The 22,709-nt window shown below is 45.3% G+C and overlaps 1 protein-coding gene across 1 annotated transcript; it reads right to left on the reverse strand.

Annotated features, from left to right (window-relative positions):
• Nucleotides 1-1,161: 1,161 nt before the first annotated feature.
• On the reverse strand, nt 1,162-17,553 carry LOC149336865 (uncharacterized). The gene is made up of 2 exons (XM_089553174.1): nt 17,275-17,553; nt 1,162-1,854 (listed from the first exon to the last, which is right to left on the reverse strand). Exons 1-2 carry the CDS (start codon nt 17,408-17,410, stop codon nt 1,376-1,378), a joined length of 615 nt encoding a protein of 204 aa, XP_089409300.1. The 5' UTR covers nt 17,411-17,553; the 3' UTR covers nt 1,162-1,375.
• Between the last annotated feature and the right edge of the window lie 5,156 nt (nt 17,554-22,709).

A 22,709-nucleotide genomic window follows, 5' to 3' on the forward strand; every position in this document is an offset into this window, starting at 1 on the left:
AAGCATGCAGCATGCCCATTCATGGAGACTAAGAGAAATGCTGCCACCTTGTCTTGGGGCATGCACTGGACAGGGGTAATGTAAGCAGGAAGATCAAATGAGATAATATTTCCAGTCTGCACAATGAGAGTGCAGTTTCCATTAAAAGTTTTGATTGGCGAATGCTTTGGTGAGAGAATGGGTACAAACAGCCAGCAGGCATGCCACAGCATGTCGGTCTCAACAGATGGTCTGTGCACAAAAGCTTCATGGTGGGCTATCATACATGTACAGTACGGTCCATTGTTAAAGGGAACATGCGATCGCATGGCCTCCACGTTTCACGAAGCCCTGCTGCCTAGATTCGGCGAGAAAAGGCGGCATGAAGTGCATGCGCGGAAAGACCAACCGCCATGCTTACTGCGCATGCGTCTTGTGCCGACAACTCCCACAAATTCTCGGCGGCAGTGCTCCGCGAAGTGCGGAGGCCACGCGATCGCATGTTCCCTTTAACAATGTACTGTACTGTACCTCAGTTATTCAGCAAAGTCACTCAGAGGCAACCGCACACCAGAAACCTTCTCAAACTCTTTTCTTCCCAGAAGGGTGCGCTGCTGTTCCCTGCGTTTCATAGGTTGCTATTTGTGTTTGAAGGAGAGAAGGTATAAAATAAGGATGTCAGCTCATCTCACAGAATGTCACTAAATAAATCTTTATGCTTGGTGGAATTAAAAAACTGCTTCTTGCATCAAGCCTTTGCATAGAGGCAAGCTTGGTGTTCAGGCTTTGTTTCACCAACACTCTTCAAACTGCTTGCATTGGATCTTTGCAGTGTTGCCAGTCTAATACACGTGCATAAGACACCAACCCGTTGAGTGGATAGTCTTATGGTATGGTAGTCTTTTCGATGGTAGACTGCGACACTGCTCAGCGTGCTGTTCGGCATCATTGCATGCATCTTGTAGTGTTAGCGATGCAGTCATTATGCCAGCCAAAGAACTAAATCTTTAAACAGTGGCAGATGAAGATAGTAGAAAGAGTACTGTGAGTTTGGCTTGCCGAACGGTGTGAATGCGTAACTGCGCAAGAACTTTTTCAACTAGTAGTGTCTCATTTCTATTAAAGTTGCTGCCTCTGACAGCTTTGCTGCAGTTCACTGCCTCCCATTTACATCTCGGCGTCTTTTCTTTGCGATTTTCTTTGCACCGTGCCCACTTTGTGAACCCTAATGCATACTTCCCTTAAATTCAGTCCTTGCTGTGACCAGGAAGATAGAAAGGCCAGGAACAACCGCACACTACTTTGTCATGTGTGCTCTTGTTCCCCCCGTTCTCTTTCTGTCCTTTCAAATCATTGCGCAGCGACACCTTCACAACACGAACAGTAAGCGGCGACCTCAAGGTGCGGCGTGGAACGCCTGCATGTGCGCCCTAAGCTCTTCAGGCAGGTTGAACAAGCTCGGGCAGAGTGCACAGCGCTGCACAGTAGGCACCGCAGGTTGCTGCTGCTGCTGGACCATAGCGGAAGGCAGCGCCGCTCCGTGGTGTGCGTGAAGATGCGCCGTGAGCGCCCCGCGTTGCGTGAAGCTGTGCGAGCACAGGGGACATCGGTAGGGACGCTCGCCCGTGTGCACGCGGAGATGGCTCTTGAGGTTACACTTGTGGGCGAAGGTGCGCGAGCACAGGCGGCACTGGAAGGGACGTTCGCCCGTGTGCGTGCGCTGGTGCACGATCAGGCTGCATTTGTACACCGTCGAGAAGGAGCACCGACTGCACCGGAACAGGCGCCGCTGCATACCGGCGAGCGGCGAACGTGGCACCACTCCAGGAACGCCCACCGCTGCACCCAGGGGCATAACGGCGGCAGCCGAAGGGCCTGCGCATAGGCGGGACACATAGAAAGGCTCCAGCCACATCTGGGTCAAGCGCTCCACCGGGTGTACGAGACAAGTTTTGAGTGCCTGCACAGCGGTGCAGTAGTGCCCCCGCAGTAGTGCCCCTCTTGGCAAACATACATGACACAACCGACTTCTGATGTCACCTGCCAGTTAACCTGTGCCTACTTGGAATTGAGTAGAACCTGTGTTTGCGTGCACTGTTTTGCCCCAAGGTCAGTCGATGCGGTGTGACAGTCAAGCTGCACACTACTGCGGTGCACTGAGAAAGGCAAATAAATCTCCTGCCTGAGCCTGAGGTGGTTACATCACCCGTGGTGCGCAACGTGTGGAGCGCATACTTGTACATGCATGTGACAGGTGCAGTTTACCATCATGCATAGCTAATGGCTGCCATGACAGCCATGACTGCGAAGCACTCCAAATCTACCATGCTATCTCCCGGACACCTCAAGTGTGAGTCCCTTCTAAGCTAATAGAAAATATGAGCAGCACCAACGGCGCTAAAACGTACCCTTCCCTTTTTATCACAGCACAACATTGTGACAGCTGCACAAGACTAGTGCAGAGGAACGTTCATGGAAAGTATGTCGCATTTGGACTATGCACACCTTCACAATGAACTCAAACTGAGTTATCGCCATGCCCAGAATTCAGTTGATAAGTACTCATTGGAATAGCTGCAAGTAAAGGCTTAAGCATATGCGAAGTTTCCAGGCAAGTTGCTAAAAACTAAAGAGCATTTTAGAGAAGCAGTAACGAGGCTGGTCTGTTCAGAAGAGTTCAGTCTATCCTTCTGTCTTTACTTCTAAGGGACAGGCCTCTGAATGCAAGCTAGCATGACCGTTTCTTGTACCAACCTCTTGTGCCCATTCATACGCCACTGATGTCTCAGAGAACCGACCCGTGACAAGCAATGGTTACAGATCAGTGCAGTTTATGGAATTTGGCCAGTCAGCATGGCAGTCCTCTTTCCACCAGTGCCAGATAACCTTAGTTTCAAAACGGAAGCCAAAGAGTGCTACCATTCTGCACGAGGTTAGAGTGTAGACTTCTGACTGCATAACTGCATACTAATGAGACAGAACATAAAAACGTTACAGAATTTTGTTGCATGGCGATGAACCACGGCTGCGATCCCACTGAACCTAAAGCTCTCCATTATAGCATCTAAAGCCTGCATTTCTTTTTCGCATGCTATTTGCTGGTCATCAGACTATTTAAAACGTAATGTCCAAGGCGGTATACCATGTTTTGGCGGGTATATTCAACCTACTGCCAGCTACAAAAATGAGAGTGGAATATCTAAATGAGGCGCGACGGTAGAATTCTGCAAACCTGCTTCACTGTGATGCTGGCCTGATATGTGTGTATAGCAAAAGAAAATATGCCAATGCAGTAATTCATCATTACAATAAGGTAGGTAGCACTGAATATGACGGGCTCACTTATGTGACACTAAGGCCAAGTACCACAGGTTACAGCCATGCTGACACTGTTGCAAGTCCGGTGTGCATAAAGTAACAGCCTTAGTTCAACATAAAGTTTACATACTAATAAAGTGCAGAATGCCAGGTGTTTCAACAACAGGCTTCCTGCCAGCTATGGTGGTAATAGTGCGCATATCTGAAAACCATACACTGAAGAACTCTATCAGGAGAGTTATTCTAACAATTTCGGCAATATTTTTCTTTAAACTGATGTCCTTGAGAGTAGGTGCTATTGCAGAAATAAAAACCAGTGAAAACAGAACAATACAAAGTAAAACACTAAGTTGGAACCACTAAGTAGCATGCATAGGTGACCCCAGAACAATTGTAGAATTTGTTCCAATTTGTGCTTTGTCCCAGTGCTAAATAATAAATTCATGTTCCAGTGATTTTACCATACCCAAGTTGCAACAGCATTAATTTGCCGTGTACTGTGAATACCGAAATGCCAGGAAGACTCTTTGTTACCACTGCTCAAAAACCAGTTGTGTCCAATTTGCCCACTTAATACCTCTTCTGATATAAGCATACAGGCTTCTTCGTCAGGTCAACAGCAAACTTCTCTCACAAGGAGTTTGCTCTACTATGTGTGGACTACAACATAAATGGGCCAAAGTACACATAACACTCAGTGTAAGGACAGTTACGGGAGAGCACGGCAAGTAAATGACCAATTTGGTCAAATTTTCGAGTTCACAGTTTTTTTTGTAACTCTGGGGTCTTCAACTGTTTCAATACGAAAAATTATAGCGAAATATGCACGATAAATTTAGAAAATTAAGTTCTTTTTAAGTGTGTTGTCGCAAAATATGCATGACAAATTTAGAAAACTAGGTTCTTTTTAAGCGCACCTGTCGAAAATTGTGATTGAACTGCACTTGCGACAGTCTTGGTGCATCGTGAATTCCGCGGGTAGCTGACAACAGAGCTCCGCGATCTTAGAAAAGGAGAGATCAGGAGACTGGAGTTTCCAATGGTTGTAATGTCACATTTCACTGACCAAAGGAAAAGCATACGAGGCACTGAATAACACAAACGAGAGAATGAACTATGAGGTTGATTTTCCCAGCTTTCACTTTATCTGCGACTGCTATCATGCATCCCTTCAGCATTTTGTAGCGAATGACATTAGAATGACTCTGTGTGTTTGGCACGAATCCTGAGACATTAAGGAGCATGACAAAGCTCTCGGATTTTTTTTTGCAATACTCTTTTAAAGCTCCTTTGTCAGTAACGTTTTCACATAAATATGCAGGCTGGAGTTTTATCTTTTATTTCCACGAGAACAAGGCTTTCCGAACATGATGACATAAAAGCTTGTTTACTTTCTCCTTAATTATTTACGCCCCAGAGATGACTTCCTGAGGATGTTAATTGCAGTTATTTAGCAACTGTACCAGCTATAGCTTAAAATGCATTGTAAAATCAACATAACCAGTTACATAATACCTGAGCCAAATTTGGTTACATTTAATCCATAAATAATGAAAATAGTTTTAATTGCCGTGTCTCCCCTCCTCGTTAAAAAGCAAAGCTCTATTTGGAAAAATTAGTTTACATGAGCATGACGCAGGATTTCAACAGGTTTTGAAATGTGTACGGCCTTTGACCAGTAAATACCTAAGAGACTTCTTTTCTCCGACTGGACTGAGTAAATAGCCAGTCCCAAAGAATTCGCAGTAGAAAGATTCTGTGTGTTGGGCATGAATCCATACTTTCCACTTAATGAAATCAGACAGTCACAGAAACGTAAGCAGTATCAAAATGCTATATTACATCACTAGGCATGGTATAAATAGAGCAATGTTACAGTATGTCGCTTGGCGCATTTCTACAAACTCTAAGCCCCAAAAATATGCATTATAATGCTTATCAACGTATAAATACTTATACTAGTTCACCGTAACCACTAACATAGTTGTCACCTATAACTGTGTGCTTAAATATAAGAAACAACAAAATGCACAAAAAATGAGTACACAAAAGTTCACTCAGGGCATTACAACATGGCTCCTTTATGCTGCTGTCCGAGAAACATTAAGTGATAATACAGGCATGTTATTTGACTGAAATACTAAGAATATATAAAAAGGCCTGTTAGCCTGCTCAAGGCCTTAGCCAGGGTAACAACAGACAAGCATCTATGAGTTAAATAAGGAGGATGATTGCTCTGTAATTCTGGCAACAGTATTTAAAACCGAAAGTTGCATTTGATGCACACTCAAAAAGTGGCGGGCGAATTCCTCTCACGAAATTCCTCGGGAGGCCAATAAATATTTTACGCATACAGCTGTTCAGAAAACAGTTCTCTTAACATAGCCAGCGAACATCAAGGTGAAGGAGAGTCGACGAGGAAGTCGCCACAGAACAAAATCCTTCACATGCACACAAAACACCGGACACACACACATTCGACCGCACTTATCCTGACAGCTGCGAAAATAAAAAACATGAGTAAGCAGCTAACCCGAAAGCTTTGGCCGGGTTGCCAGAGACAGAGTGCATAGACCATCAAGTGTACAGACCGTCAAGTGTCCACACAGAAATGTTAATGCTAGAGTTGGGCAGCCAGAACGAATGGAATGAAATTACTATAATAAATTTACTTTAAAAAACTTAAATGCTGCCCTGCTAAAAACTGCAGGCCATTGCATTTCTACGAATGAGAATAGCAGCGGAAATTGGCGCACAAAGGAAACAGCACAACACTTCACCACTTTAACAGCACTCTAACCACTGTGACATCAGTAATGGTTGCCCGCCACTACAGCACAATCTAAAGTGCAGACAAACAACACTGTCTCAATACAAATCAATCAATGAAAAAGAACACAGCTGTACTAAATGCAACAGGAATCATCGTGTTTCTATCATCTTGTGCATGCAACGAGCAAAAACACAGCTGTATAGATACCACTGCACCGGACACCAAACTGTTCAAAACAGCTTAACAACTCCTTAGCTCAACAGCAATACAAGGTCAACTAACACAGCAACAAAAGGTAGTGGCGTATGAAATTGATTTCACGCATTCACACAAGCCATAGAGCAACGAACGTAAAACACTACCATTTCCAAAGAAAAGTAACAAATAGGAGAACAAAGTTATATGAGTCATCTCCCGCTGGCATGTAAGCGTGTAGGCTGCGAAATGGCGATGGCCAAGCATAATCAAGCAAAAATGCAATGCAATCGGCATCGGCGCTGGCAATCAGAAATACTGGTCATTAAAAATTATAATTACAGCCGTGAATAATAAAGGCAAAATTGCGTGATTCTTGTGAGGGATGCAAGCAAAAACGATTACGCCCACATATGATAGGGTTAAGTAGAGACAGACACACGAAATAAATGCAACAAAGTGCAGTATATGGATATGGTACTGACTGACATATAGTTGAGGAAACAAAGGTGCATTAAAATATGTGAAAAGTCTCAAACATGAAGTCTTGTACCTTAGGTGTAAAATACACCATTACTTAATTAAAAATGAAGCAAGTCATGTACGTCTGCGAATGCACTGGTAAGGAAAAAAATGCCACTGACTTGGTATGCATTCCTGCCAAATTTCTGATGCCCAACAAAAGTGATTCATCCTCAGGCGTTGCAAAAATGAAAGAAACGTGGTTATGTTAGTTGAAAACTAGCCTTCACAAAAGAAAAAGGCTGAAGGGTTTGAGCACCCCGAGAAGCCACGAGTTAAAAATTGTGCAATCAAAACTGTGTTTCTGTGAGTGAGTCATTCATTTGTGAGATGCAAGTTACTAATGCCATAAACAAAAAAAAAAATGTTGCTAAAAAACTAAGCAGTCAGTATCTGTACATATTCTCCCAAGCTTTCAAAGAGAATTCTCCACTAAATGAATGCAAAAAATGCACACAATGTAAACATTAACGGCATAACTGTGCTCGAATACAGTGTTAAAATGAGGCCTGCTACCGTGAAAGGGACGCATAACACAACGAAAGAAAAAATGTACCTTGCACCGTTAAGCTAAACCACGGGTGTCATTACTTGTACTAGGTGTTTTACAGAGAAGTAGCCAATTCGAAGCCCAGTCATTTTTAATTTCAATTTTACTCAATGTGTCAAAACCCGAGTAAAATACCATCCTTTTGCAGGCACATGGGTAAGCTCAGGCAGATGTCAGCTATGGTAATCTTACAATTTTTTGAAACGGGAAGGGCTTGGAAAAAGTAAGCCTGGCAAAACTTGCCACACTGGGCAAAATGCCACGAAACACAAATGCGAACAGAGATGTCTCTCGCGTGTAGTAAGCACTATAACTTGGTTTCATAAATGCGTACCGAGGGCCTAGACACATCTATTCTCAACTCTAGACCAAACACAATGCCTCTTAATGGCCGTAACATGCATATGTGATAATGTCATACTACACTCTGAGTAATGACAGTTCTACACCTACACAGTCTTGCAAGCAGAGGCAGCCAAGACACAGGCAAACTCGAGACTCATTTCGGGAAAAACTTTGAATTGCATACCACTCTGCCGTGTTCTGTTCGCATCTTGTACATCTTAGTTTTCACGCATAAAACACACAGCATTTGCATTACCTGAATACATCAGGCAAAGTTAACCACAACCAGACAATCTCTCCCTGTTGTTTTTTTGTTTGTGGTTCAGTTTGATGACCTTCTCAGCAGTCCTTGTGACCATGCCTCGATATAAGATTGAAAAAAAAAAAATGAACAAAGTAACTAGCAATATAAAGGTGTTCCAGTGAGCTATAGCACAATAACAAGAAAAAAGACTTTAGTGTAGAGGTAGACTGCAGGTAGGAATCTCATTATAAAGCTTGGAATTAGGGGGTTAGGGACGGTGAAAGACAGTATTCAGCACTCGAACCTCAAGTCTGGAGTGAAGCTCCGCCCACATTCATTACTGCCGCGCTGTTCAATCATGACAAGAAGACAGCCCATAGTTGAAGCATTTCCTGTTGCCCCAGCCAAAAGCTGATCACAGGACAAAACCATGAGTGCAAGGATTCTGATGCCTCTGATTTACTATGACGGAGTTAAAAACTAAACTGTCGATTAGGCTTACCACTATGACTCCATAACATAGTATTCCAGCACCCTGTGCTGCTGTTGCGAACTGCTACAGTGAAACAAAGTTACAGGTGAAACAAAGTTGAGTCTGGTTGAGTCTCTGACTAATACCCCTGTCAAGCGTGCAAGTTAAGTGCACTTACGGGGAGTGCACTTCGGCATCTCGAGTGACACTTTGGGCTACGCGGAGCTAAACGGGAAAGCAAAGTGCACTCGTAGTGAAAAAAAAATGGCGACAGAAAATGAGCGGAATTACTGAACAGGACGATGGAAAAGAAAAAAAGGCTCATAATATTTGATTGCTTAACGTGATAGCACAAATAAAACGAGGTTCAACAGTTTTTAGCGATGAAAAAATGAAAATAGAAGAAAAGCCAAGACCAGCCAAGACTATCCAGAATTTCGACAACAAACAAGATGGCGGCAGGCAGCGATGTTGCATCTGATCACGTTTACTTGTTTTGTTGCTTCGCTTGTAGCTATAACCAAGTTACTTTTTTTCTGAAAACAGTGTTATAGCACGTAAAATAAAGTTGTAAGTACTTTTTATGCACTATAAATTTTGTACCATTGGAACCGCTGGCGTCGAGGCTACGCACTCGGCCAGCAAAGTGTGGTCCGTGAACGCACTCCTAGCGGAGTGCACTCTCCCGCGAGTGACACTCCACTTGCGCCGTTTAGATGCGGCAAAGTGTACTTACAGCGAAGTACACTCTCCGTAAGTGCACTTAACTTGCCCGCTTGACAGGGGTATTAATCTCTCAACATATGCTAGCATTGTGTTATTGTGCGAGTGAGTTTGCTAAGGTCGGCCTGCTTGGAGGAGCTTTTCTTTTTTGAATACATTCCAAAACAAGGTGCCATGAGCAGTCTGTGGGCATCAGAAATGCCACTCCACTGCAAACAGGTGCACACATGCCATGGAAGATGCATTTGGAAGGAGGCATTTCGATGGAATTAGCAACAAATTCTTTGTTGTGAGCAAAAAAATACTGAATTATCAGCGACACAGGTCTGAACACTTCTGGGCCGAATAGCGCGTCAACTTCTTGTTTCCCTCCGGCATTTCCTCAGCCAAACAACCCTTTGACTTCAGGTAGAGCCAAAACGAATCCGTGGAAGCAAAATGCCCTGGCTGCATGTACTAATGCAATATTTTACGCAACTCTTGTTCTTTCATCAACTCCGTTTTTTTGCTAAGCCTTTTTGTCGCCAATGACTGCCATTCTGAGCAGAGATTTTCCGCCTGCTTTGAGAGGTCAGCCCAAACCCGCAGACTGCTCTCGGTCACGTCGGTCACGTTGGTTGTATTTGCCATACCAAAACGCAGCTGTAATGAGAGATAAAAAATGGCTGAGGCTTAACTTGGTTAAGCCTGGAGAATGCGAAGCATCATCGTGTCGCGTAATTTGGAGGCGCACAACCACAGCGACGGCGCGAGGTGGGCCCCCGTTCCTCCACTGTCGTGACGTCATCGTGTCACGTGGTGTGACGTCATGTATCACGTGATTTGGAGGCGCACAACCACAGCGACGGTGTGAGGTGGGCCCCCGTTTCTCCACTGTCGTGACGTCATCGTGCCACGTGGTGTGACGTCATGTATCACGTGATTTGGAGGCACACAACCACAGCGACGGCGCGAGGTGGACCCCCGTTTCTCCACTGCCGTGACGTCATCGTGTCACGTGGTGTGGCGTCATCGTGTCACGTGATTTGGAGGCGCACAACCACAGCGACGGCGCCAGGTGGGCCCCCGTTTCTCTACTGTCGTGACGTCATTGTGTCACGTGGTGTGACGTCATGTATCACGTGATTTGGAGGCGCATAACCACGGTGAAGGGCTGAAGTGGTAGCTAAAGTAGTATGTTTCGCATAAAAGAACAGTAGTTACAATCTAATGCGGGTTCGATCCCGATCGCGGCGGTTGAATTTCGATGGAGGCGAAATTCTAGAGGCCCATGTACTGTACGATTCAGTGCACGTTAAGGAACCCCAGGCGGTCAAAATTTTCCAGAGACCTCCACGATAGTGCCTCTTCCTCTCTTTCTACTTTCACTCCCACCTTCCTCCCTTCCCTTGCGGTGCCCACCAAGATGCCAGACAATTACTGCGCCATTTCCTACCCTCAAAAACCAATTTTCAATTGTTACAATAGTTGGAGTTAGAGACAATTCCAATGCATCCTGAAATAGGTGGTTAGCACCTTATCATAGGGACTGTTTAGCTTCCTTCCAAACATTCATGCATTAGAAGAACAACCAGCCTTTAAAGCAGTCCACAGTTGTGCAACTGTGAAGCTGCAAAACTTCACAGAAACGCACTGTTAAGGGTGGAAAAATTTTTTTTTTTCCACTGTGTGCAGAGAATTTTTTACAAATGTCCAATCATGGGCTGACGGTCAGCAAATAATACTAGCTCTTCATGATTAATTAAAAATGCTCTCTGAACTCATTTAGACACCAATGCCCTGTGCATACTAATGGCGAATTCGAATGGCCAATCTGGAGCAGCTTTCCTTGCTTAGCGGCTGAGAATGCGTGTTCCAACTGTCTATGCAGTGAAGCACTCTCTCTTGAGCCGCTGGGCAGAGGCGGATCAAGCCGGAACAGTGAGGGCGCGTAACCGTTACTTCCGGAATGGTAGGGCTGCATTTTCTTCCTTTTAGCACGGTCTGAGGTATCGCTAGACAACTCTGGGCATTTGTCTACATTATGGCATCAGGAAGTGTGGTGTGTTGTCACAATGAGTAGTTGTACTTCTCGCTCTGATTACTACCAATAACGGTTAGAGGGGCTCAGAAAGCAGCACAGGCAATGGCGGTAAAACATGCGCTCTCCGAGATGTGTTTATTAAAAGAATGCTTCGTGAATTATCTCACGAACAGCCAAAAATCACCTGCTACGCAGATGCCGTGGCGCACAACTATTCAGACGAAGAAGTGCGCATACAGTCGCCGGCCGATTTTTCGGACTCGGCGGGACCCGAAAATTGGTCCGAATAATCGAACAGTCCGAAAAATCTGTGAACTTAAAAAAATAAACTTTACTGCGAGAAACCGGCTTTGAAAATCGCGAAAATCGCCACTCCCCATGTTCTGCCTACAAGCGATAATATTAGACTCTATCTGAGTCATAGCCATGCCTTCATCATGTCCGCACCGTATCACATCATGATACCAGACATTGCGAAGTGGCCGCAGTCATGCCACGAATGAATGCACTCGCTGCGTGAAGCAAGAACAGTCAGTTTACATGAGGCAATGTCGCTCACAAAGACCGAGAGGTAACTCATGGGTAACCCACGGGAAGATGCGAGCGTCTCCACATGCAGTCCCCCGCCGCCCTTGCTGGGCGCGTCGTCCAAGCCGCGGCGGACGCTGCTGCTGTCCCGCTGTACCGTTTTCAATGGGATCACGCGCCCTTTGTAGGCCATCTCGATGGCAATAGAGAGCATCTCATTACCTCGAACGGCAATAACTGAGAATAGCCAAGCCTATCCAAGCCAGGGCCGAGCCGATTCCGTTTAAATCCAAGATGGCGCCTTTCATGGAGGCGGCGAACGGGTTGGTTGTGACAGCAATGCCTGCTCACGTCTATATTAGGCTGAAATAAACTTTCGGTTGAAAAAAGATAACCACAATATTGTTGGCGTCCGAAAATTCAAACTTTTAGACTCCACGAAGTCCGAAATATTGGCCGTGAAAATACACACATTTCTATGAGGTGCGTGACGGTTCCTCAGCGAAGTCCGAAATATCGCGCTAGTCCGAATTATTGGAGTCTGAAAAATAGGTCGGCTACTGTTCATACAAGCGGCATGCCGTCATTCCTCGTGTTTATCCTGATCGTTGGCTACGGTATGGCAAAATTCTGCAGGATGTGACTCCGTCATCATCACTGTTCATTGCGAAGGGCTGTTGAAAATAAAAAACAAAACAGAAAACAAAACAGGCAGGAGAATGAGAGGCCCAACTTCCAGAACTGGTTTAACCTGACAGCTCCTGCTCTGCTCTCTGCCGGAGCATGCGCATTTCACTCGTTTTTAGGGTTGGGTCGCTTTTGTGGCCGATTTAGTTGCACTGCTGTGGGTTCAGCACCCTGCTCGAAACTGACCAATAGAATTCGCCATCAATTGTACACAATCAGCCGTGGGTCAAAAGTCAGACGCCACAAAACGAACATTCTCAGAGCTTTTGCCCCGACATCTTTATGTCTCCCTCACGATTCCTACAGCCAAGGAAGATGTGCAGCATGGTACAAAATAACTTTGTCCAGACAAACTGCCAATGTAAAGCAAAAGGCCAACTGAAGTGGTTTCTGTTTGACTGACTACAGTAAAAGGACAACACTAGCGATTTTTCTGCACTTAAGCCTACTGTGAATGCATCTAACCTTCCCAACTTCTTGTTCCTGCAGAAAAAAAGATGAATAAATCCATTTTTATCAATAAAGTAAGCAGCCATGTAATGCTGGGAGCAAAAGTGGTGTGTACCATTCAAGCTTCAGTTAAGACTTCATTGCTGCACCACTTCCTGGCAGTGCCCACTGTCCAGACTGGCGAGGAGGTGACTGTTTTTATCAACAGGCATGTTACCGTATAAACGCGTGTAAGGGCCGAACCGTTTTTCCAAAGGAAATATAAAAAAAAAAGATCCATGTAAGGGCCGCACCCAAACCTTCCACGACCCACATGGGAATAGACCTTATGCAAAATTGCTGCCATCTGTCGGAGAAAAGAAGAACCAGTGGAAATCCGCCATGTTGGAGGATGACAGAAGCTCGTTCCGCCTCTGCTGTCTGGATTTAGGCGTGCCCTGCCTTAGCTTCCTTACTGCTGTGCTGGCTCGAAAATCTTATTTACTGTCACTTGAGCCTGTAAACATGACTGAATGGTCAGTCGACGTGTTTCTGCTGCCCAAGTTTCTAAGTGACTTCGCAGACACTTACTACGCGTCCAAACCACTTTCCGAAAGCCACCGAGTACGGAGCTACAAGTTTTTCACGGAGTCCTACGTCAGTTTGCCGACACTGAACACCAAGAAATGTACGAAGCAAGTGTAATTTCCGTTTACGGCTATAAATGTGCGCATTTCGGTCTAGTTTGAATCAGTTTTTATTTGGTTCGGTACTTTTTGCGGACGGGCGTGCTGCTTGAATTGCTGTTGTTGTGGTTGCGTTTTCTGTGTGTTGTGTAGGCACCGAAAGCAAACGATAGTAAACTTCACGCTCATGTTGGTAGTGTCGAAAAAAGTGGCCTCTAAACATGCGACGCTTTTCATTTTCCTTGAAAAGTTCATACAGCATTTGTTTGTTTGCCCTAGTGCTCTAGAGCCCCTAGTTTGCCCTAGTGCCCTAGACCGAGAGAGAAAACATTTTATTATTATTACCGGGCACATAGACCCCTGGGTCGCCGCACGACCCCACTACACAAGTGCTTACCATTCTTGGACTATCGCGCCGTTAAAAACACGTAGCCCGTGAATGCAGCAGTGTCTATGGTTTTACCACGACGAGCAAACAGTTGTGCACTGATATTTTTGGAGGATTCTACATGCGTTATGCATTCCCGCTACTAGTTGGAACTATGGTACCGCTTGAGCGGCTGCCCTTACGGTCCTTTCTTTTTTTTTTACACACAACACACGGTTTCGTGGAAACCGGCCGGTTCAGTGAAATCGCTACACGCATACAAGCCGTAGCTCCACAAAATAGGCACCTTTCCCTGGTCTAACAGAAACGATTGACTGACTTGCAGAGCGCAAACGTTCTGTGCCACGGGCACTTGACCCTTGCTAGTGTTTCCGTCGAAACAAATATTCGCACTAATAACTAACGCGTGTAACCGCTGGGGCGGATAACTCTAGGAGCGACGGTTCTCACAAAGCGCGACCCTCACCACTGAACAGCTGATCACGATTACTCTCTTGCGAGGCCGATAATCGCAGCACTTCACGGGAAATCGCAGCAGAAAAACAGCTTTTGTGTGATAATTTCTTCGTGTCTACAAAGCTTATTTCTAATTTCATTTGCTACATGGCGATAACGAAATGTGTTGCGCGATGTCTCGACATGTAGCGACGGTTCTGCAACATTTGTGCCGCGGACGTCGGGGATCGCAGTCCAAAAATAGAAATGCGCTCAAATCAAGCCCTCTTGCCTTTTTCCCCTAGGCTTCTTTGCGACCCTTCTGCGTACAGCAAGGCAATGAGCAATATGTGAGGATATTGAAGGCGGTGAAACTCGAGCGCGCGCGACGAGCGTGTACCAGTACGTGCCGTGAATCCGGCGGCTATCCTCCAACATGGCGGAACGCGCGCGGCGACCGCTAGATGGCAGTGCATTTCGCATAAGGTCTATAGCCTTCGAAATGCATGTGCCGTGGCCTCTGCGAACAGCTCCAGCTGCGCGCAACGATGCGCTTAATTGCGGAGGCCACACACGTGCACAGGAGCTTCCGGGTGCCATCCACAGATGGCGCCCGAGGCTGCGGATCATCATCATCATCAACTTTTCCCTCTGCCGCGAGCTTCTGCCATCCATATCGGCATCATTATCGCCAGCTCCAGCTTTTTGTGGCTGCCAATGCACGAGAGTTTCGGTTATGTGTTAGCGTGTTATTTCGCCGTTGTTGTGGCTTTCATGTGCTGCCGCCGAGTGTTGTCATTTTAGAACAATGGGCAAGCACCTTAATAGCTACATGGCTGGGATTTTGCTACCTAACACTGCAAGCGTGCAATGGGCAGGAAATTCGATGTGGCCGAGAACGGCGACCGATGATGGTGCAACCAAAAGGATGCATTGAGGAACATAAACTGCATAAAAACGCGCTTTCCGAGGTAAGCCGCGCAATTTCCTGAACTGGAAGAAGAGCTGCTCTGCTATGTGCTGTACACTGTAGCTATGTGATGGAAGTGCAGAACAACGGCTATGCGTTGACAATGGACATGCTACGCGACTTCTTGTGAGATGAGCATGCACCAGAGCACAGCACCAGCTCGGAGTCAGAAGCTCTGCGAGTGACGACTGAACATAGAGTAAATGTAGCTCATTCCCTGATTGGTGCGTTTTTACTTAAAAAAAATTTTTTTTCGCACATCACGTGTATGGGCCGCACCCCGAAAATTGGTCCTTGAATCCGGAAAAAAAAGTGAGACTCTTACATGCGTTTATACAGTAGATCTCTTGTTTCGACCTGTAGTGCTTCTGCTTTGCGGAAACGAAGTACAGAGTCCCAAAAGCATCGAGCCATGCAACAGTGCGAGGCATTATAAACCAATAGGACGAACACTAACACTTCACAAGATCACTGGTGTACTTTGTGCAGTTCAGGCAATGCACGTGTCGCACGTAAAGATAATTGTATAAGGATAAACCACCCAAGACTGTAGTGAACCAGAATAAGGACATGAAAGAACCACACTTGTAACCGAGTTAAAGGAATTAATAACTGAAGATGAAACAATTTCGTGTTTTTAGTATGCAACTAATACACAGCGTTATGAGAATAATGCGGAGTATGCATGTTAAAAGTGAGGAAAGCTAGAGATTTAGGCAGCAAAAATACCCTACGAGCACATTCGCAGTCTATCAGCATAGGAATAATTCACTCATGCATTACACTGCTGAAGGGCTCATGCAAAAACAACCAGCCACGATACACTGCTCACTGTCTTAATGCTTGGTCAGGGTAAAGAAAGTGAGCATTGTTGCAATGAACTGAACCTAAAAAGGGCAGCTTACTTTACTCAATTCTTAACAACGTACTCACAGTGCCATGTTCAGCAATGCATCTTAGTGGGGCAGTTGCATGGTGCCACTCACTTTAAATATAGGCACTAATGTTAGGATGGTGTAAATAACGACACACAATGCACTAGCTTTGCCAAAGAGACGGTATCAGTGATGCACAGACCGCAGGGTGTTAAGGATTAGCAAGTTTGGCAATCTACCACGGCACGTATGCACGGACATCCAGCTCCACGAAGGAGCGGACTGCACAATGTGCCACGCTAAAGTGGCCTGATGACATTCATTACTGCTCCAACGAGCAAACAGGCATAGTCAGTGGAGGTGCGCCAAACAGACACCTTACGGCATAGAGTTTCTTACTATTACCAAGAGGGAAAGCTGGCGGCGCTGCACTTCAGCCGCCATGGACGCTCAAAGCATCATGGGGCAGTGAGCTACTTGTTGCGGCACAGTTGTAATTTTTCGAGAACACGGAGTGGCACTACTAAGACGTTTTATTCCGAAAACGCTGTTTTTGTGTGCGCAGACGACTTTCGCGCGAACACAGTGTGCAAAACCCATAGTTGTGAAAACGCGACGACACACGCCGCCAATAAAAGGTTTCACTTTTCTGAAATGCCATTAAAAACCTCTTATAATGTTTAAGCAACAACATTTTCTTTTGGAAACATATTTACTTTTAAAAGTGCGCCTGTTAATTACTAAATATTTGCTTTAGTAGTGTTCATTACTTGGCCAATAGGAGAGCTAGCTATCTCTTATTTTGGGCAAACTTTGCATTTACATGCTTTTCTGCTCGTTTGTTGCAATTCACAGACAGGATATTGAATGTTACGACATTCGTAGTTATCGAACAGCATTTATTTTTGCATTATTTTTTGGCCAAAAGTTGTAGTTCTGCAGTCGGTAGCTCGCCGCCCCATGATGCTTTGAGTGCCCATGGTAGCTGAAGGGGTGTCGAGGGGCCTCCATGCAAACTCCCATAGACGGGTTGCAATCTTTCCCTCTAGGTAACAGTAGGAAACTCTATGCCTTACGGTGATTACAACGAAAGGACTGACAAAGGCAACAGAAACGACATGCCACAGCTCACAAGTTGCGTTCAGGCACTTCACGTGGTGGTTGGTGACGATGCGGCGGCGGCAGACGTAGGCACGGCTGCCGGTACGGAGGTGACCACCGTCGAGACGGCCGCGGCAGCCACCGCGTCTGCCGCCCACGGGGTGCATGTGCGCAGGTGTCGCCAGAGCTCGTGTCGCGTCAGGAAGCCGCCCGAGCAGTAGCCGCACTTGAAGGCCAGTTGGAGTGCGTGCTCGTGTTGCAGGTGCTCGGTGAGCAGCTCGCGCCGGCTGAAGCCCAGGTGGCAGAACTGGCAGCGGTAGGGGCAGGCGCCCACGTGCAGGCGCTGGTGTGCCTTCATGTTGCACTTTTGCGCAAACGTCTTGAGACAAAACTCGCACTCGAAGGGCCGCTCGCCCGTGTGCGTGCGGTGGTGGCGCTGCAGCGTCTGCTTGTAGATGGTTGAGTACGAGCAGAAGCTACAGTGGAAGCGGCGCACGTTGGCCGCGGCCGCTGCGCTGGCGCTGGCGGAGAAGCGGCCACCTCGATGCAGGCCTGGAACCAGGAAGAGCAGAGGAAGAGGGTTGGTGCTTGTGGTGCCAGTGATGAACGTGGTCATTTGGCAGAAAACTAAACCACCACAACTGACAAGACAGGACACTTATTTCTGCCAGTGCCTACCGATCTTGCCACTGAACGTTGGAATTACAGCTGCGTTTCCTACCTTAGTCAGTGCACTGCAGTCGACAGTACACGAGCTTGTTCAAATGTGCCAGTGGCAATGTTCTGGAGGCCTCCTCCATACTGATGCAGAATTGCAAGCAGAACTGCAAAACTGCAGTCATGAAGTTATGGGCAGTTGTTCACTCTGTGCTTTCACCTGTTACTGAGCTGCGCCACTCAGAGGAGAGCTCAGATATACATGCATTCTCACTGAATTAGCCTGCCTAACACACCTCGTTATGCTAGCTGGAAAGATCTGCTACCCCAAATAGACTATGCAGGTGCGTCCAATTAATGTGATCAAGAGATGTGTCGTTGATGATGGGGTGAACAAGAACCAATTGGAAGGAGTGGATCAGTTTTCTTCCTAACCACTGGAGACGAATCACTTGGTTTGCCAATCTGCAGAAATGTGCCCCGGGCTTCAAACTGTTTAAAGCTATTGGCTACAGTTGTTTTGCTAAACACTTGCTGATCTTAAACTGAACTAAATAGCAAGCTAAAGAACTTTCTTGATACCATATGTACTCCATGTATGTAAAGACAAAAGCATTGGCAGCTACTAAAAATGCAAGCTGTGTTGCCTTAGGTTCTAACAGAATGCAAGTGCACTAATGGTGGAAACTAAATGGTACATTCAATCCACAAAAACATAAAGCAATTACGACAAACTTGATTACAAGAAAGCTGCAACTGCACTGACGATAAAGAGAAGTGACGAAGAACCACATAAAAAGGAAAAGAACTCCAAACACAAAAGATTTGATGGAAATAAGAGCGACACAAAGCACACCTGAACAAACAAGGAGCAAAGATGTTAAATTGAATTCAGCGCAAAAATACAGACAAGGGACAAAGAGAGACACACTGAGACAACACGAGCGCTCGTGTTGTCTCAGTGTGTCTCTCTTTGTCCCTTGTCTGTATTTTTGCGCTGAATTCAATTTAACATGCTTCACCAACTAGCCCGGCAGCTTGCTCTCCTGAAGGAGCAAAGAACTGAATGGAAAATAACGGCAAGTAACAAAGTGAAAAGGTAGCAGTAAACACAAGAAAGAAGGACAGTAGACATTTCCAGACGATTCCTCACATCAATGTGTTCATGTAGAAATTTCCTTCAAGCAGTTAGTGCACAAGACGAACTCTGCATAACACACACAGATATGGAAGTCTACAAACAGATAAGTGAAAAACCAGCTCCTAGCACTTGCGAGCTAAACACAGATTATGCCACAGATTACCTACAAGTGAACCATAGTTTTGCACTTGTAAAGCAGGAACACAAAACAAACATTGCTGAGGAAATGAGCAAACAAGCAAACACCATCTGTTTATCAAAATTCCTACCATAATGCAAAGGCTGTTTGAGCCAGTTTACTTCCAATGATTAGAACAATCAAAGACTACGAAAAAATTCCGAGTTGTAACTAGCCACACCTTAGCATAAAACACGCACAAAAGCAAGCATATGTCAATGGACTCGTCCCACGGCAAAGAAACCAATGAGCTTAGTGAGGAGACCGTTTTGCAGCAGCAAAAGACATTACTACCTTATTTCGCAAGTTAAATGTGTGCCTCAACAGCGACTTTTCGGCACGGATCCCAGAGGCCATGCTACACTGCCATTCACTTCAAAATGGCGGCAACTTGACCCTTTTGGTAAGGACATCACGTGTTTGAATTGACTGGTGGGAAGATTTTTAAATCATATTTTCTTGCCAATGAATGTGCCTTTTGCTGCTGAGCTCGCCAGGCATCAACTTAGCCAAAGTGGGCAAAAGAATCAAGTTTCACTGAGAGCAATATTAAGATAAAGTTGTCTTGGTCAAATGTTTAGGCGGTGGTCCCGGGTTCGAACCCCGGACCAGGACGAATTTTTCTTTAACTACGAGGTTTCTGTGGAAGCTGTATAGCTTTCCTTTGTAGCCGTATGGCTGCGCTTGGGTGGATGTCAATGAGTAATTACTCCCTTCTTATAAAGTTGTCTTATAGGACATGTTCCTTTAAATAGAAGTATGTTTGCTTTGTCGAATGGAATGGGACTGAGCATTCTGGTGCACACTGTACAAAGCATAAGCTTGAAAATCACGGAACACATTACAGCAGCATGCCGAATGGCACACAAACACAGTCCGGTGTTCCACGTGGTTTTCAAGCCGACGTTTCATACCTCTGTGCACCAGCAAGCCAGTGCAGTAACTCCACCTCATTTGCCACCAAGGACTTGACCGAGCTGATAACTGAAAGGGTCTAAAAAGCCTCTAGGGCCAAAACCTTATCCACTAAAGCGCCGTGTGTGTTCACATTCCAACCCTCGAAACCATGACTTTAGGCCGTTAGATGCCTAAAGGAACAGTATGCGGAAGGAGAGGGGTGGGGGCACAATTCGGAACAGTTATGCAGCCCCATTTAAAAGTGCTGTCGACAAAAGCCTTAGAGGAAACCTCAGAAACTTAAATGAAGTGAATGCCAAGCAAAACATTACAAGGAGGGGTGAACAATTCACAATGGCACAATCCCAATCTTGCCTAGCATTAGTCACTTGTTTAAATACTTGAATCTGCTACAAAACTTGCTTCTGTTGCATCTCCACTGTTTTGTATTCCATATTTGGTTGGTTGGAGTGCTGTAGATCTTCCAGGGCTCAGCAGCCTGTCAATACAATGAAAGCATTTTTCCTTCAACCCTTTACCTTAATCTAGGGTTTGATGAAAGTTCTGTTGATCATGAATGACACTGAACAAGTTGAAGGCCACTGACTATGTCAAGGTTACAATTTGACGTTTCTAAACCCACACGACTTCCTTGTTCACTGAGTACATTCATGTATGTGTCACACATATCCCTTCAAGCAAGCTTCAAAGCAAGTTGATAAACGTAAAGGATCGCCTGCCCAACGACATGTATCCTGAAGTTATACGCAGAATTTCATTGATGACTGCAACGATGTTTACAACGGCGAAACTGCCATGTTTCCAAGACGCCTGCAAGAGTACAAATGTGAAAATCAAGCACCGAACACTGTTGCAGAACCCTCTGAAACACATTATCATAACATCAACTGGGACAACGCCACCATCAAGGCTACTACTGGAATCATTGATCATAAAGGCAACCACTAACATTATGAATAGGACAAATGCAAATCTGCTGGCAATCTACTTGCGCTCATTATGTCACGTACTACTTAATTAAAGTACGACTGAACCTTGGCCACCTCAGTGAACAAGGAACCTGTATGGGTTCCAAAACATTGAATTGTATCCTTGACATGTTCAGTGAACTTCAACTTGTTCAACCCTCCAACTGCTGGAGATAACTGAAGTGAACCCTTTTCTGGTTGCTTTGGCCACCTTTACAATACAACTTCCAATATCCATGCTGTTTTCATTGTGTTACGCATGTGTTTCTGAGTAACAGACTGCTGATTTACCAATTTAGACATATTAATAAAGTCGGCCAAATCTTTAGCTGGCGTGCGCGACGGCCCCTTTTTCTGCACTCCTGCACTTTACGACGAAGCAAACTTCCGGCAAGCTCAATATTTAGCACGGGCTTTGTGAGCCTGTGCTTATATTTGATATTTTTGCAAGTTTGCTCCATCATAAGCTGCAGGAGCATGGAAAACGTGGCCGTCAACGCATGCCAGCTAAAAATCTGGCCGGCTGTACATCACCTTTTTACACTACGAATAAAGATGGAATATTGAGGATAATTTTTTAGCATGGTAAAGCTTGGATTACGCTTGTTTCATTTGATTTCAGTCTTAGATGCTTTTGAGCTTCATAGGGACAGATTACTAAAAAACATTCTACAAACTGAAGCTGATAATTGGCCATAAGGCTAACTACATTTACCCACTTCTTCACAAGTATACACGTCACACAATACCAGCAAATGTGGCTTCATTACAGAGGGATGTGAACATCAAAAGCATGACACAAAAACGCATTTCACTAGCCTTAACAGGCAGCACAAGAAAAATCACAAGCACTCTCCAGTACTGGAGGCAATGTTTCGACAACAGTTCAAGACAACACAGACTGCACGGTGACTGTTCTGTTCACGCACAAATTCCCTTCAAGCAGTGGCTTGACGACGTAGTCAGCTCAGCTTGCTTTGTACTTCTCTAGAGGTGCTGCAGCTTTGAAATGTTGAAGTGTCAGGTGTGATGGGACTGCCATTGCTATTATGGCCTGTGGAACGACAAAACAACATGTCATTTGAGTAGCATTTACTAATGCACAATGAGAGCCATTAAGACTGGTTTAAGAATCCCGTGAATACAAGAGCCCTCTGTTTTTTTGCATGACTGTACCTCAGACATAGAAATGCCTTGAATACTAGAATGTTTCAAATTTATGCCTCCTCACTAGACTGGAGTCTGTATACACTATGGTAAGTAAATGTAAAGAGCCGAGAAATTATTGAACGTCGCGCTGCAAGGTGTAGGGGCAGCTAATGCGTTGTGTGCAGTCAGCAGTCAATGACACCATAGACACAAAACTATTGAGACAGTAGAAAAGCATAGCAAATAGAAGTTTTCAACTATGCTTTATTGCTACACACAAGCTCATCCTCTGTATAATTTGCATAAAGACTATGCAGTCTTTTTCAGCATCACAAAGTTTAATGTGCTGATGTTCAGACACCTACACACAAATTAAGCCAAGCCATACCTGTGGAAGCCAATAAAGTCCCGTTTCGCCTTGGGATACACTTGGACCAGAAAATTTTCCTTCACTA

The sequence above is a fragment of the Amblyomma mixtum genome, chromosome 7, assembly GCF_055824585.1.
Source record: "Amblyomma mixtum isolate Tamu chromosome 7, ASM5582458v1, whole genome shotgun sequence".
NCBI lineage: Eukaryota > Metazoa > Arthropoda > Arachnida > Ixodida > Ixodidae > Amblyomma > Amblyomma mixtum.